The 13,112-nt window shown below is 37.4% G+C and overlaps 2 protein-coding genes across 2 annotated transcripts; both read left to right on the top strand.

Moving 5' to 3' along the window:
* The first annotated feature begins 4,107 nt into the window (after positions 1-4,107).
* Positions 4,108-5,040, top strand: LOC112579599 (olfactory receptor 8J3-like). The gene has a single exon (XM_025266313.3). The coding sequence runs from the start codon at positions 4,108-4,110 to the stop codon at positions 5,038-5,040; it is 933 nt and encodes a 310-aa protein (XP_025122098.3).
* A 6,434-nt stretch (positions 5,041-11,474) lies between these two features.
* LOC102410405 (olfactory receptor 8J3-like) lies at positions 11,475-12,422 on the top strand. The gene has a single exon (XM_025265845.3). The coding sequence runs from the start codon at positions 11,475-11,477 to the stop codon at positions 12,420-12,422; it is 948 nt and encodes a 315-aa protein (XP_025121630.3).
* Positions 12,423-13,112: the final 690 nt, after the last annotated feature.

The following is a 13,112-nucleotide window of genomic DNA, read 5'->3' as shown; positions in this document are numbered from 1 at the left end:
TTGTGTGATTCCACTTATATGAAATTCAGAAACAGGGAAAATAAGCTTATAGCAGCAATAAGTAGAAGTTGGGGGATGTTGTTCATCATTATAATGGGAGTAGCCTAGGGTGTAGGGATATTCTGGGGGCATTTAAAATATCAGGGACCATTTTTGGTGTTGATAATGTTCTATATCTTGATTAGGTATTAGGATCAAATGGCACATTTATCAAAACATACCCATTTTTACATTTTAGATCCATCTTTAACTATATCGAATTCCCCTCAATTCTGCATGAGGAATTAATAGAGGAAGAGAGCATGGCTAAATGTTATGAGAGGGAATATATTATCTTCTGTTATATTTTAATATCTACGAAGTTGTGCTGAACATTATGCAAGAATGATGAGATAGCTCAGAAAACACTACCATTTAGACTATTGTAACACATTTCACAGCAAGAATTATGTGTTTGTTGTATTAAAGGCCAATGTATGTATATCACTCAAAGATAAGGTTTTAATTGCAAATCTTCTAGTCACCAATTACACGTTTTTGATCAAATGAAATACTTTGTCTTAACTCGGAGCCCTCTGAATGTGGGGATAGTAATATCTATATCATATAGGTCAAATGCTATACTTTTAACCCAGGGCCTACTATTTATTTTACTAGAAAAATTAAAAAAAAAAAAACTATATGCAGTGATGATGATTCATTTACAGTTTTATCATGACTTTTCGAACTGTTCCAGTTTTGCTGAAATAGAACTCATACAGTAATGCTTTTATTGTTATTTAAATCACTGACTCTGTGAGTAAGTACTTTATGACATGTAGGTCTCCATGGAACTCTACAGATCATTTATGCTGCTTTCTTCCTTTCCTTAAATTATTCCTTATAATTTTTCCACTAGAGAATATGCAAAATATCCTGGAGAATTAGCAGGCACCACAGGCAATTTCTTTTTTAAATCTCTCAGATGATTTAAATTCCATACTACTTCCTCAGGGACATTACAAAGAAAAAGGAAAAGCATATATTCTCTCTACCCAAAGAAATATCAGGAGAACAGAAGAGCAGAAAATCCAGTTCTTCATAAAGGTGAGCACATAAAAAATATTGATTTTGATAACAACTCTGGTGTTGGTAATTTTCCTTGATTCTTAGATTTTGACCAAGGACACTATCATGGTCACTGACTGCTTATTCTTTACACCACAAACATTTCATTATTTCCTTTGCTAACTGGTTTCCCTGGAATAGAATGGTAGTTTTAAAGGCATTAATCATATGACTTGACTACATGTCATTTATCCTTCGATTTGTGAAAGTCAAAAGTGGTATTTGGATTGCAAGTGAAGAAGTTACAGGCACCTGAAAATAATCATCAGCAATTTAATCTAAGAGAATCCATTTATGTTAGGATTTCCAGATAAAATACAGGCTGCTCAGTGGCATTTAAATTTCAGATCAGTAACAAATACTTTTTAGTATTTATTTAATATAATATTTGTTTTATGTAAATATACCCAATGCAATATTTGAAAAATAATAATCTACATATTATTCATGAAACACTGTATATACCTAAAATATTTTTTTTTACTTTTATTTTATTTTTTAACTTTACAATATTGTATTGGTTTTGCCATATATCAAAATGAATCTGCCACATTGACTCTGAAGTGAAGTGAAGTGAAAGTTGCTCAGTCGTGTCCAACTCTTTGTGACCCCATGGACTGAATTCTCCAGGCCAGAATATTGTGGGTATAACAGAGTGAGTAGCTATTCCCATCTCCAGGGGATCTTCCCAACCCAGGGATTGAACCCAGGTCTCCCACATTTCAGGGGAATTCTCTACCAGCTGAACCACCAGGGAAGACCCCAAATAATTTTAGTATATAGATATGCATATTCTTCAGTATAAAAATAACTCCCATGCATAAACTTGGATAATTTTTACTTGTTTGTTTTTCTTGCTGGTTTCTTAGCACTTGTTTGTTTGTTTTTCAGAAAGGATTTTACAAACTTAGTGAGTAGACTGGTAAAAAAGTATAATGATTTATTAAAAGCTATAAGAAAGTCATGAACCCCACATAACTCCTAACTGCTATCACCAGGACTGAAGATTGAAAAGTCAGTCTTCCCACTGCATACTTTTTGTATTCTGTCTACTCTAAATATTAGTGCTCAATGGAAGGATATAAAATGTTGCAGTAGGATATTTAAAAAAATGACCAGAAATACCTTTTCCCAAATAAGAAGAATCGGCAGGGTATCCCTATCTATTTAAGATACTGAAGCAGTTCTTTTGGATAAATAACCAGAAGTTGTAAGTTGAATTACATGGGGAATTGCTAATCAACAAACATAGTTTCATTTACCTAAGATTGAATAAGATATAGAGATCCACTGTATAATATAGTAACTTTAATTAACAATACTGTACAATTGACCCATAAATCATTTAATGGGGCAGATCACATGCTATATATTCTTAAAGCAGAAAATTAAAATCAAAATTAAAAAAAGAATGGGCAAGGTAAAAGAATCTGAAATTTCAGAAAGAGATAATTACTGACACTGAACATGGAGATACCCTCAGTAAGTATTTGAATAATCCTAGCACAGCTGACTGAGAAGGCAGTGGCACCCCCACTCCAGTACTCTTTTTTTTTTTTTTTTTCCTTTTTTTTTTTTTTTTTAATTTTATTTTATTTTTAAACTTTACATAACTGTATTAGATTTGCCAAATATCAAAATCTCTTGCCTGGAAAATCCCATGGACGGAGGAGCCTGGTGCACTGCAGTCCATGGGGTCACTAAGAGTCAGACACGACTGACCAACTTCACTTTCACTTTTCACTTTCATGCATTGGAGACGGAAATGGCAACCCACTCCAGTGTTCTTGCCTGGAGAATCCCAGGGACTGGGGAGCCTGGTGGGCTACCATCTATGGGGTCGCACAGAGTCGGACACAACTGAAAGCACAGCAGCAGCAGCAGCACAGCTGAAGACTTCAGAGTTGTAGGACTGATACTAGAAATCTGAATTCCTTTGCTTAATCCAATGTGTCTCTCTTTGTCCAGTGAAACCCATGAGAGCAGACCAGGCAACACCTGGTCCTTATCTGTGTGTGAGGGAGGAGCCTGAAAGCAGAGTCGGACTCGGTAGAGAAACAGCCATCTCCTTCTCCAGGGGATCTTCCAGGGATAGAACCTGGGTCTCCTGCATTGCATGCAGATTCTTTACCACCTGGGCCACCACGGAAGCCCAGAGAAACAGCAGAAAATACTATCCAGGAAAGAGGAATAGAACTGGCTCAGCAACCTTCAGGATTGCCTTTCTTTCTTAACCCCACTCCTTGGATTGGACTAGATTCCTGGTTTGATAAACCAGAACCTCTGCAGCATAAGAGAGAATAACAGTAAGAATAAAAGGTTTACATTCTAGGTTGTGTGCTCTTAGTGCAACTGGTCCTTTTGAATGTCAGCAGGGAAACAGAAAGACTGAGATGAAAATTTAGAGTTCAAAAAGCCTGGTCTGATGTGATATGAATAGAAAAAATGATATGTATCTGATTGTGGAATGCATTGAAAACAAGGCTAAAGCTTTTTTTCAATTATCCTAAAAATATCTCAGATTACATGCTACCCCAAAGTTTTAATGACTGCTATCTGCCTATCAGCTAATATGAATCATGACATGGAGACCAGAAGGATACAATAGTCCATGACAGTGTTAATGCAAGCTTGACCTCAGGAGGTAGGTGAGGGGATGCTTAGGATGGCAAATATCATGAAAATTAGCAAAGAAAAAAAAAACAAAAAACAATGTGGAACTCTGACAGAGAAAATTAGAGGATGGGTACAATGTTTGCGCTTTACAGTGGTTGCTTTTTCACATTTATTTTTTTTCCATTTAGGAAAGCTATATAAGCTGGAGCACACTAGAGTTCAGCAGAAGTAGAGGAGCTGATGTAATTTGGAAACATGATTTCAGGAAACCCCACCCCAAGAATTGCCCTTGTCATCTAATGACAATCCATAAAAATAATTACTTGGAAGTTTGTACCCACATTTTATTTTCTTCCCCAAATAGATTAATTTCCAAACTGTTACATGGCTAATGGAAATTTCACCCGAGTCACTGAGTTTATTCTCATAGGAGTCTCAGAACGTCCAGACCTCCAGATCCCACTCTTCTTTGTCTTCCTGGTCATCTATGGACTGACCGTGACAGGAAACCTAAGCATCATCACCCTCACCAGTGTGGACTCTCAGCTTCAGACCCCCATGTATTTCTTCCTCAGGCACTTGGCCATCATCAATCTTGGCAATTCAACTGTCATTGCCCCTAAAATGCTGATCAACTTCTTAGTAAAGAAACACACCACCTCCTTCTATGAATGTGCCATTCAGCTAGGCGGGTTCTTGGTTTTTATTGTAGCTGAAATTTTCGTTTTAGCTGTGATGGCCTATGACCGCTATGTGGCCATTTGTAACCCCCTGCTCTACATGGTGGTGGTGTCTCGACAGGTTTGCTTTCTGCTAGTTTCCCTCACATACCTCTATAGCTTTTCCACATCGATTGTGACTTCCTTTTCTGTATTTTCAATGGCTTATTGCTCTTTCAATGTAATCAATCATTTTTACTGTGATATTGTCCCTCTCTTAGCATTGTCCTGCTCTGATACTTCCTTTCCAGAAACAGTAGTCTTCATATCTGCATCTACAAACTTGATGTTTTCCATAACTGTAGTTGTAGCATCTTATTTCAACATCATTGTGTCCATTCTAAGGATACGCTCATCGGAAGGAAGGAAAAGAGCCTTCTCCACATGCGCTTCACATATGACAGCAGTGTCAGTCTTCTATGGAACTCTGCTTTTCATGTATTTGCAGCCTCGAAATAACCATTCATTAGAAACTGATAAAATGGCTTCAGTGTTTTATACACTGGTGATTCCCATGCTGAACCCCTTGATCTACAGCCTGAGGAACAAGGACGTGAAGGCTGCCTTGAAGAGATTTCTGACAAATCCGTGCTGTTGATGTCTTTTTGAACTCTATAGGTCAATGAAGAGATGGTTAAGATAGGCTGCCATTGGGTGGAGGAGATTCTTCCAGCATTAAAAGCCAAACGAATAGGTTATTTTCCCATTTTGCAATTTCTATTTTGAGGAAAGGTCCTAGTTTGCACCATTCAAATAGAAATCTTGAATACAACCCAGGTTTTCTGATCTAAAGAATAAAAATGTTTGAGTCAATAGTCACAGAATTTGGGGGCTGAATTGAAGAAAAAAAAAGAGCCAATGAAAGTCAAATCCTTATTCTTTGTATGAATTTTCCAGTTCACTTATCCTGATGCATGTGGCTGTGGGGGACAATTCCAGTACCCCCAGACTAAATGCTAAAATATGAACTAGTATTTATGAAATCATCCATGAGGCAGAGTCTGTAGTTTAACACAAACCTTATTAATTTTAAAAAAGAAAAAATAAAATCAACTCACTTAAGAAGATGACAATATTCAGATATCTTCAGAGCAGAGTGTCACCATGTCCAAAATAGACTCCAGATTTCCTAACACACCAGTATATTCAATGCAACAAAATTAGAGTGATGTTTGAAGTGATAGGGCTTCCTTGGTGGCTCAGATGGTAAAGAATATATGGCAAAACCAATACAATATTGTAAAGTTAAAAAATAAAATAAAATAAATTTTAAAAATAAAAAGTGAAAAAAAAAAAATCTGCCTGCAATGTGAGACATCCGAGTTTGATCCCTGGGTTGGGAAGATCCCCTGAAGGAGGACAGAGCAATCCACTCCAGTATTCTTGGGACTTCCCTGGTGTCTCAGAGGGTAAAGTGTCTGCCTGGAATGCGGAAGACCCAGGTTCGATCTCTGGGTCAGGCAGATCCCCTGGAGAAGGAAATGGCAACCCACTCCAGTCCTCTTGCCTGGAGAATCCCATGGATGGCGGAGCCTGGTAGGCTACAGTCCCTAGGATCGCAAAGAGTTGGAGAAACTGAGTGACTTCACTTTCTTTTCTTTCTTTCTTTTGAAGTGATGACAGAGAGAGAGTTCTAGTTTTCCTGCTTCCTTTCCTGTCTTCAGAATGTTTCTCTAAGTGCCTTGGCTTGCAGTTTTATCAGTTTTATGGCCTCTCCTACCCACTTCATCTCCTGTATCCAAAACTGCTTTGTTTGGAACTTTTTGGTGGGAGGGGGTTTTCTGCCCTTCCTACTGGCCACACAACTCTGAGCTGTATCACTGTAGCAACTTGAGACAGAACTAAACAGAAACATCAGAAGCAAGAGAGTCTAGGAAAAAAAAAATCTGAAAAAGTAGTTTTATCTAGCAAACTTTTAGTATTCAAAAAATCAATAAAAAGAAGAAAACAATTAAAATGGGCAAATTTTAGAACTGTAAGAGGTGGGTATATGAATAACCAAGTACATAGAAAAGTGTCAACTTTCACTAGCCACCAAGTAAATGAAAATTCAACTCACAATGAGATTATTTTATACCAATTCCATTTATAAGTTATTTTTAAAATGTCTACATCAAATATTGCCAAGGCAATGGGGCAAATAGAATTCTCATACATGGCTTTGGTAATGTAAAATGTTACCATAAGTTCGGAAAGTTAGCAGGTTCTTATAGAGTTAAGAATGCAGATGTTTATGTTACAGTAATGGCATCTGGTCCCATCACTTCATGGGAAATAGATGGGGAACAGTGGAAACAGTGTCAGACTTTATTTTTGGGGGGCTCCAAAATCACTGCAGATGGTGACTGCAGCCATGAAATTAAAAGACGCTTACTCCTTGAAAGGAAAGTTATGACCAACCTAGATAGCATATTCAAAAGCAGAGACATTACTTGGCAGCAAAGGTCCGTCTAGTCAAGGCTATGGTTTTTCTCATGTATGGATGTGAGAGTTGGACTGTGAAGAAAGCTGAGCACTGAAGAATTGATGCTTTTGAACTGTGGTGTTGGAGAAGGCCCTTGAGAGTCCCTTGGACTGCAAGGAGATCCAACCAGTCTATTCTGAAGGAGATCAGCCCTGGGATTTCTTTGGAAAGAATGATGCTAAAGCTGAAACTCCAGTATTTTGGCCACCTCATGCGAAGAGTTGACTCATTGGAAAAGACTCTGATACTGGGAGGGATTGGGGGCAGGAGGAGAAGGGGACGACAGAGGATGAGATGGCTGGATGGCATCACTGACTCGATGGACGTGAGTCTGAGTGAACTCCGGGAGTTGGTGATGGACAGGGAGGCCTGGCGTGCTGCGATTCATGGGGTTGCAAAGAGTCGGACACGACTGAGTGACTGAACTGAACTGAACTGATTTACCTCTTAGATCTATAACTAGTAAAAATAATACATATATACACACCTATGCTTTTATAAGGGTGTTTATACAAGAAATTTTATAATAAACCAAAACTCAAATATCTATTGGTAAGAGAAGAAGTAAGATGGGATATATGTATGCAGAGGACTATATGTATCCATATAAACTCAGCACAGCTGAATTTCAAAACAATTAAGCTGAACGCAAGATACAGACTAAGAATATTTATTGTGTGGTTTCACTTATGTGAAATTCAGGAACAGGGAAAATGAGATTAGGGATAGAAACCAGAGCACCCTTTGGAAGTTAAGGTATGAGGGAAATTGCCTTTATGATGGGAGTAGCCAAGAAGCGGGGGTTATAAAGTATCATGGAAATGTCTGTGGTGTTGAAATGTTATCTAGATTCAGGTATTAGGAACAAATGGCACATTTTCCAAAACTTACCCATTTGTACAATTTAATGCCGTCTTTTACTGTATGCAAATTTTCCTTAATTCTAAAGCAAAAGGAATTCATAGAAGAAGAGAACATAGGCTAAATGTTATGAGAGGTAATGTATTTCCTTATTTTAGATTTTATCTTCTATGAGACTATGTGAACATCATGCAAAAGTGGTAGATCTCAGCTCAGGAAACACTACGATTTAGACAACTATTATTGCAACACATTGCACTACAATAATTGTTATGTGTTTGTCATATGAAAAGAAAATGCATGTATATCACTCATTTAAAGACAAGGCTTTAATTTCAAATCTTGTAGTCATCAATTACACATCTTTGGTCAAATCACATAGTTTATCTGAGATTAGTGTCCTCTGAATCTGGGAATAGTAATATACACCTCATTTAGGTTAAATGGTATATTTTTAATGCAGCACCTATAACATATTTTTACTGGAATAATAAACTTAAATAAATGATATACAATGGTGGTGATTAATTTGCAATTCTATCATGACTATTGAAACTGTTCCAATTTTGCTGCAATAAAGCACGTTAGTCTTTTTCATTGTTGTTCTGATCATTGACTCTGTGTCAGTGATTGAGTACTTTTGTCATGTGGGTCTCCGTGGAACTGTAAAGATCATTATGCTGATTTCTTCCTTTCTTTAAATTATTCCTTACAATTGTTCACTAGAGACTAGGCCAGATATCCCTGAGGATAGGTAGGCATGCAAGCAATCATTTTTAAATCTCTCTTTAGATTTAAGAGAAATCATTTGAATAACTCACATGCTAGTAATACTTTCTCAGGAAACATCACAACAAGATATGAAAAGCATAAATTCTCCCTACTCAAAGAAAAGTCAGAGAAATTTGAGAGGAGAAAATCCAATTCTTCATTAACGTGAGTAGACAGAAATTGTTGATTTTGATTATCACCTTGACATTGGTAATTTCTTAGATTCTGACTATGAACACTTTTATAGACACTGACAGATATTCTTTAACCACAAAAACGCCATTATTATTATTTTTTGTTGTTGTTAAATTGTTTGCCTGGAATACTGTGGTAGTGTCAGGGCATTACCTATGAATTGACTAGAAGTCATATATCTATTTTATTTATGAAAGCTGAAAGTCAGATGTGGATATTTTAAGTGCAGAGGGAGTAAGATATATCTGAAAAAATCATGAGCAATCTAATCTACTAAAATCCAGTATGATTAGAATTTCCAGATAAAATATAAGATATTCAGTTGCATTTAAATTTCAGATCAATGACAAATACTTCTTAGTACTTGTCTCATATAATATTTGAATTTTCTATAAATATATCCAATGCAATATTTGAAAAATACTTTAAGATATGTATTACCCATGAAACATTTTATAAACTGAAAATAATCTTAATACAAGGATATGTATATTCTTCTATAAGAGAATCAATTCCCACACATGAACTTGGAGAATTTTTAGTTTCCCCTAATGGTTGCTTACTTTTTTTTTCTTTCAGGAATGACTTTACTAACTGATTGAGTAAATGAGTAAATGAATAGAATACTTTTTTAAGAGTTAAGGAGAAAGCCATGAACCTCAAGTAGTTCCTAATTCTTATCACCAGGTCTGAAGATTGAAATATCAGTTATATCTTTGCACATTTTTTATATCCTGTGTGCTCTAATGATTAGCCCTAAATAGAAGCATATAAATGTTGCATCAGAATGGTCAAAAGTGGCCAAAGATATCCTTTGCAAAATAAGAAGAATGGGCAGAGTATCACTATCTCCTTAAGATTCTTATAGCAATTCTTTTTGATAAGTACCCAGAAGTTGTAAGTTGGACCATATGAGGAATTGCTAATCAACAGATATCAAATTTCAGTAATAGAAGATGAATAAGTTCTAGAGAGGAGCAGCATTGTGCCTATAATTAAGAATGCTAGTCTATTCAACCTTAAATCTTTTAATGGAACAGATCTCATGTTATATATTCTTAAGGAGAAAATTAAAATTAAAAATGAATGGGTAAGGTAAAATAACCTGGAAATTTAGAAGAAAATAATAAAAGACACTGAAAATGAAGATACCCTCAATAAATGCTAGACTAATCCTTCGCAGAACTGAAGACTTCAAACTGGTAATATTGGTAGCAGATGTCTGAATTCCTTTGCCTAAGTCCGTGTGTCTCACATTCTACAAGAAAACCCATGATAGCAGACCAGGCAATACATGGTTCTTCTCTGTGAAAGAGGAAAGGGCCTGAAAGCCGAGTGGGACACAATAGAGAAACAGCAGACAGTGTCATCTAGGAAAAAGCAGTAGAACTGGCTCCACAAAGCCCAGCGTCACCTTCCATCCTTAAACTCATTTTCGCATCAGACTAGTTTCTTGATTTCAGAGAAGGCAATGGCACCCCACTCCAGTACTCTTGCCTGGAGAATCCCATGGGCAAAGGAGCCTGGCAGGCTAAAGTCCATGGGGTTGCAAAGAGTCAGACACGACTGAGCGACTTCACTTTAAAATTTCACTTTCATACATTGGAGAAGGAAATGGCAACCCACTCCAGTGCTCTTGCCTGGAGAATCCCAGGAACAGGGGAGCCTGGTGGGTCGCACAGAGTCTGACACGAGTGAAGCGACTTAGCAGCAGCAGCAGCAGTTTCTTGATTTAACAAGACAGAAACTCTGTAGTATCTTAATAAGGAAATAAAACCTAGGAAGAAATGTTTATTTTCTAGGTTGCTCTTAGTTCAACTGGTATTTTTGAATGTCAGCAAGGACACAGAGGGCAAGAGAAAAAATTGTAGGGCTGAGTGTATGCTGAGTGAGGTGATGTGAGTAGAAAGGCGATACAGACCCTGAATGTCAAATGCACTGAATATGAGGATAAAGCTTATTCTTCAATTAATTCTAAAAATAATCTCAGATTACAAATTTGACTATTCAAAAAGTATTAAAGACTGTTATTTGTCTATCAGCCAAACTGAGAGAATCATGACATGGAGATCAAAATGATACAGTTGTCAATGACACCGTTAATTAAAGCTTGACCTAAGGAAGTAGGAGTGCGTAGAATGGCAAAGTATTATTGACACTGGCAAATAATAAAATGTGGAACTTTGAAAGAGAAATTTAGAGGGTGGGTACAATATTTGTGATTTAAAGTGGTTCCTTTAAAATTTTTATTTTTGCCATTTAAAAAGTGTACGCAGCCAGCAAGACACTAAATTTCAGCAGAAATAGAGGAGCTGGTATAATTTGGAAGCATGATTCCAGGAAATCTCACCCTAGGCATTGCCTGTGCCATCTAATGGCAATCCTGCTGCTGCTGCTAAGTCGCTTCAGTCATGTCCGACTGTGCAATCCCATAGACGGCAGCCCACCAGGCCCTGCCGTCCGTGGGGTTCTCCAGGCAAGAACACTGCAGTGGGTTGCCATTTCCTCCTCCAATTCATGAAAGAGAAAAGTGAAAGTGAAGTCGCTCAGTCGTGTCTGACTCTGAGCGACCCCATGGACTGCAGCCTACCAGGCTCCTCCATCCATGGGATTTTCCAGGCAAGAGTACTGGAGTGGGTTGCAATTGCCTTCTCCAAATGGCAATCCTAGGAAATACAATTTTTAAAAACTGTAACCATTTATCCTTTCTTGCTCGAACAGATGACTCTCCAAACTCTATCATGGCTCATGAAAATTTCACCCGAGTCATTGAATTTATTCTCACAGGAGTCTCAGAACGCCCAGACCTCCAGATCCCACTCTTCTTTGTCTTCCTGGTCATCTATGGACTGACCGTGACAGGGAACCTAAGCATCATCACCCTCACCAGTGTGGACTCTCAGCTTCAGACCCCCATGTATTTCTTCCTCAGGCACTTGGCTATCATCAATCTTGGCAATTCAACTGTCATTGCCCCTAAAATGCTGATCAATTTCTTAGTAAAGAAACACACCACCTCCTTCTATGAATGTGCCACCCAACTAGGCATGTTCTTGGTTTTCATTGTAGCTGAAATTTTCATTTTAGCTGTGATGGCCTATGACCGCTATGTGGCCATTTGTAACCCTCTGCTCTACATGGCAGTTGTATCTCGGCGGATCTGCTTTCTGCTAGTTTCCCTCACATACCTCTACAGCTTTTCCACAGCTTTTGTGGCTTCGTCTTCTGTATTTTCTATGTCTTATTGCTCTTCCAATGTAATCAATCATTTTTACTGTGATATCATCCCTCTGATAGCATTGTCTTGCTCTGATACTTCCTTTCCAGAAACAGTAGTATTTGTATCTGCATCTACAAATTTGGTGTTTTCTATAATTACCGTTGTAGCATCTTATTTCAACATTGTTCTGTCCATTCTAAGGATACGTTCATCAGAAGGAAGAAAAAGAGCCTTCTCCACATGCGCTTCCCATATGACAGCTGTGTCAGTCTTCTATGGAACTCTGCTGTTCATGTATTTGCAGCCTCAAACTAACCACTCTATGGGTGCTGATAAAATGGCTTCTGTGTTTTATACACTAGTGATACCCATGCTGAATCCTATGATCTACAGCCTGAGGAACAAGGACGTGAAGGCTGCCTTAAAGAGATTTCTGACAAATTCATGCTGTTCTTTTAAGCTGATGTAATTTTTAACTCTAAGGTAAATAAGGAGATGGTTAAGAAAGGCGCATTGTGTGAAGGAGATTCTGAACAGCATTAGAAGCTAACGGAATGGGTGTTTTTCCCATTTTATTTATTTTGAGGCAAGGATCTAGTCTGCATCATACAAATAGAGATCTTAAAAATAACCTAGGTTTTTTTTTTCTGATCTAAAGAACAAAAAGTCAGAATTTAGACAATAGTCTCAGAATTTTGGCAATGAATTGCAGAAAGGAAACAGTGTATGAAAATGAGATCCCCATTCTTTGTTAAAGCTGTCCAGTTCACTTATCCTGAGCCAAGTTTATTTATCCTACTGAGCCATGTAGGTTACTGGAAGATTTCAGTTGTCCCAGACCAAACAAACAAACAAACAAACAAAAATAAGAACTAATATTTATGAAATCACCCGTGAGGCAGAGTTTGTAGTTTGCCACAAACCTTGTTAATTTCCTGCTCTAATTAAAAAAGATCAAATAAATCAACCATCTTAAGAAGAAGATAACAATATTCCCATGTCTTCACAGCACAATATAACCATGTTCAAGACAGATTCTAAGTTCCTGACAAACCAATATAGTCAATAGAAGAAAATTAGAGTAATCCTTCAAGTGACAGCAGAGAGTGGCTCTCAGTTCTCCTTCTCAGCCTTCAGATCTTCAGAGCATTAGTCTGTA

Source organism: Bubalus bubalis, chromosome 16 (assembly GCF_019923935.1).
Source record: "Bubalus bubalis isolate 160015118507 breed Murrah chromosome 16, NDDB_SH_1, whole genome shotgun sequence".
Lineage (NCBI taxonomy): Eukaryota > Metazoa > Chordata > Mammalia > Artiodactyla > Bovidae > Bubalus > Bubalus bubalis.
Note: the sequence above shows the minus strand (reverse complement) of the source record. Positions and strands in the feature narration are given on the sequence as shown.

Excerpts from the sequence above, each read along its gene's own strand:
- LOC112579599 (XM_025266313.3), top strand. The coding sequence starts at position 4,108 with ATGGCTAATGGAAATTTCACCCGAGTCACTGAGTTTATTCTCATAGGA.
- LOC102410405 (XM_025265845.3), top strand. The coding sequence starts at position 11,475 with ATGGCTCATGAAAATTTCACCCGAGTCATTGAATTTATTCTCACAGGA.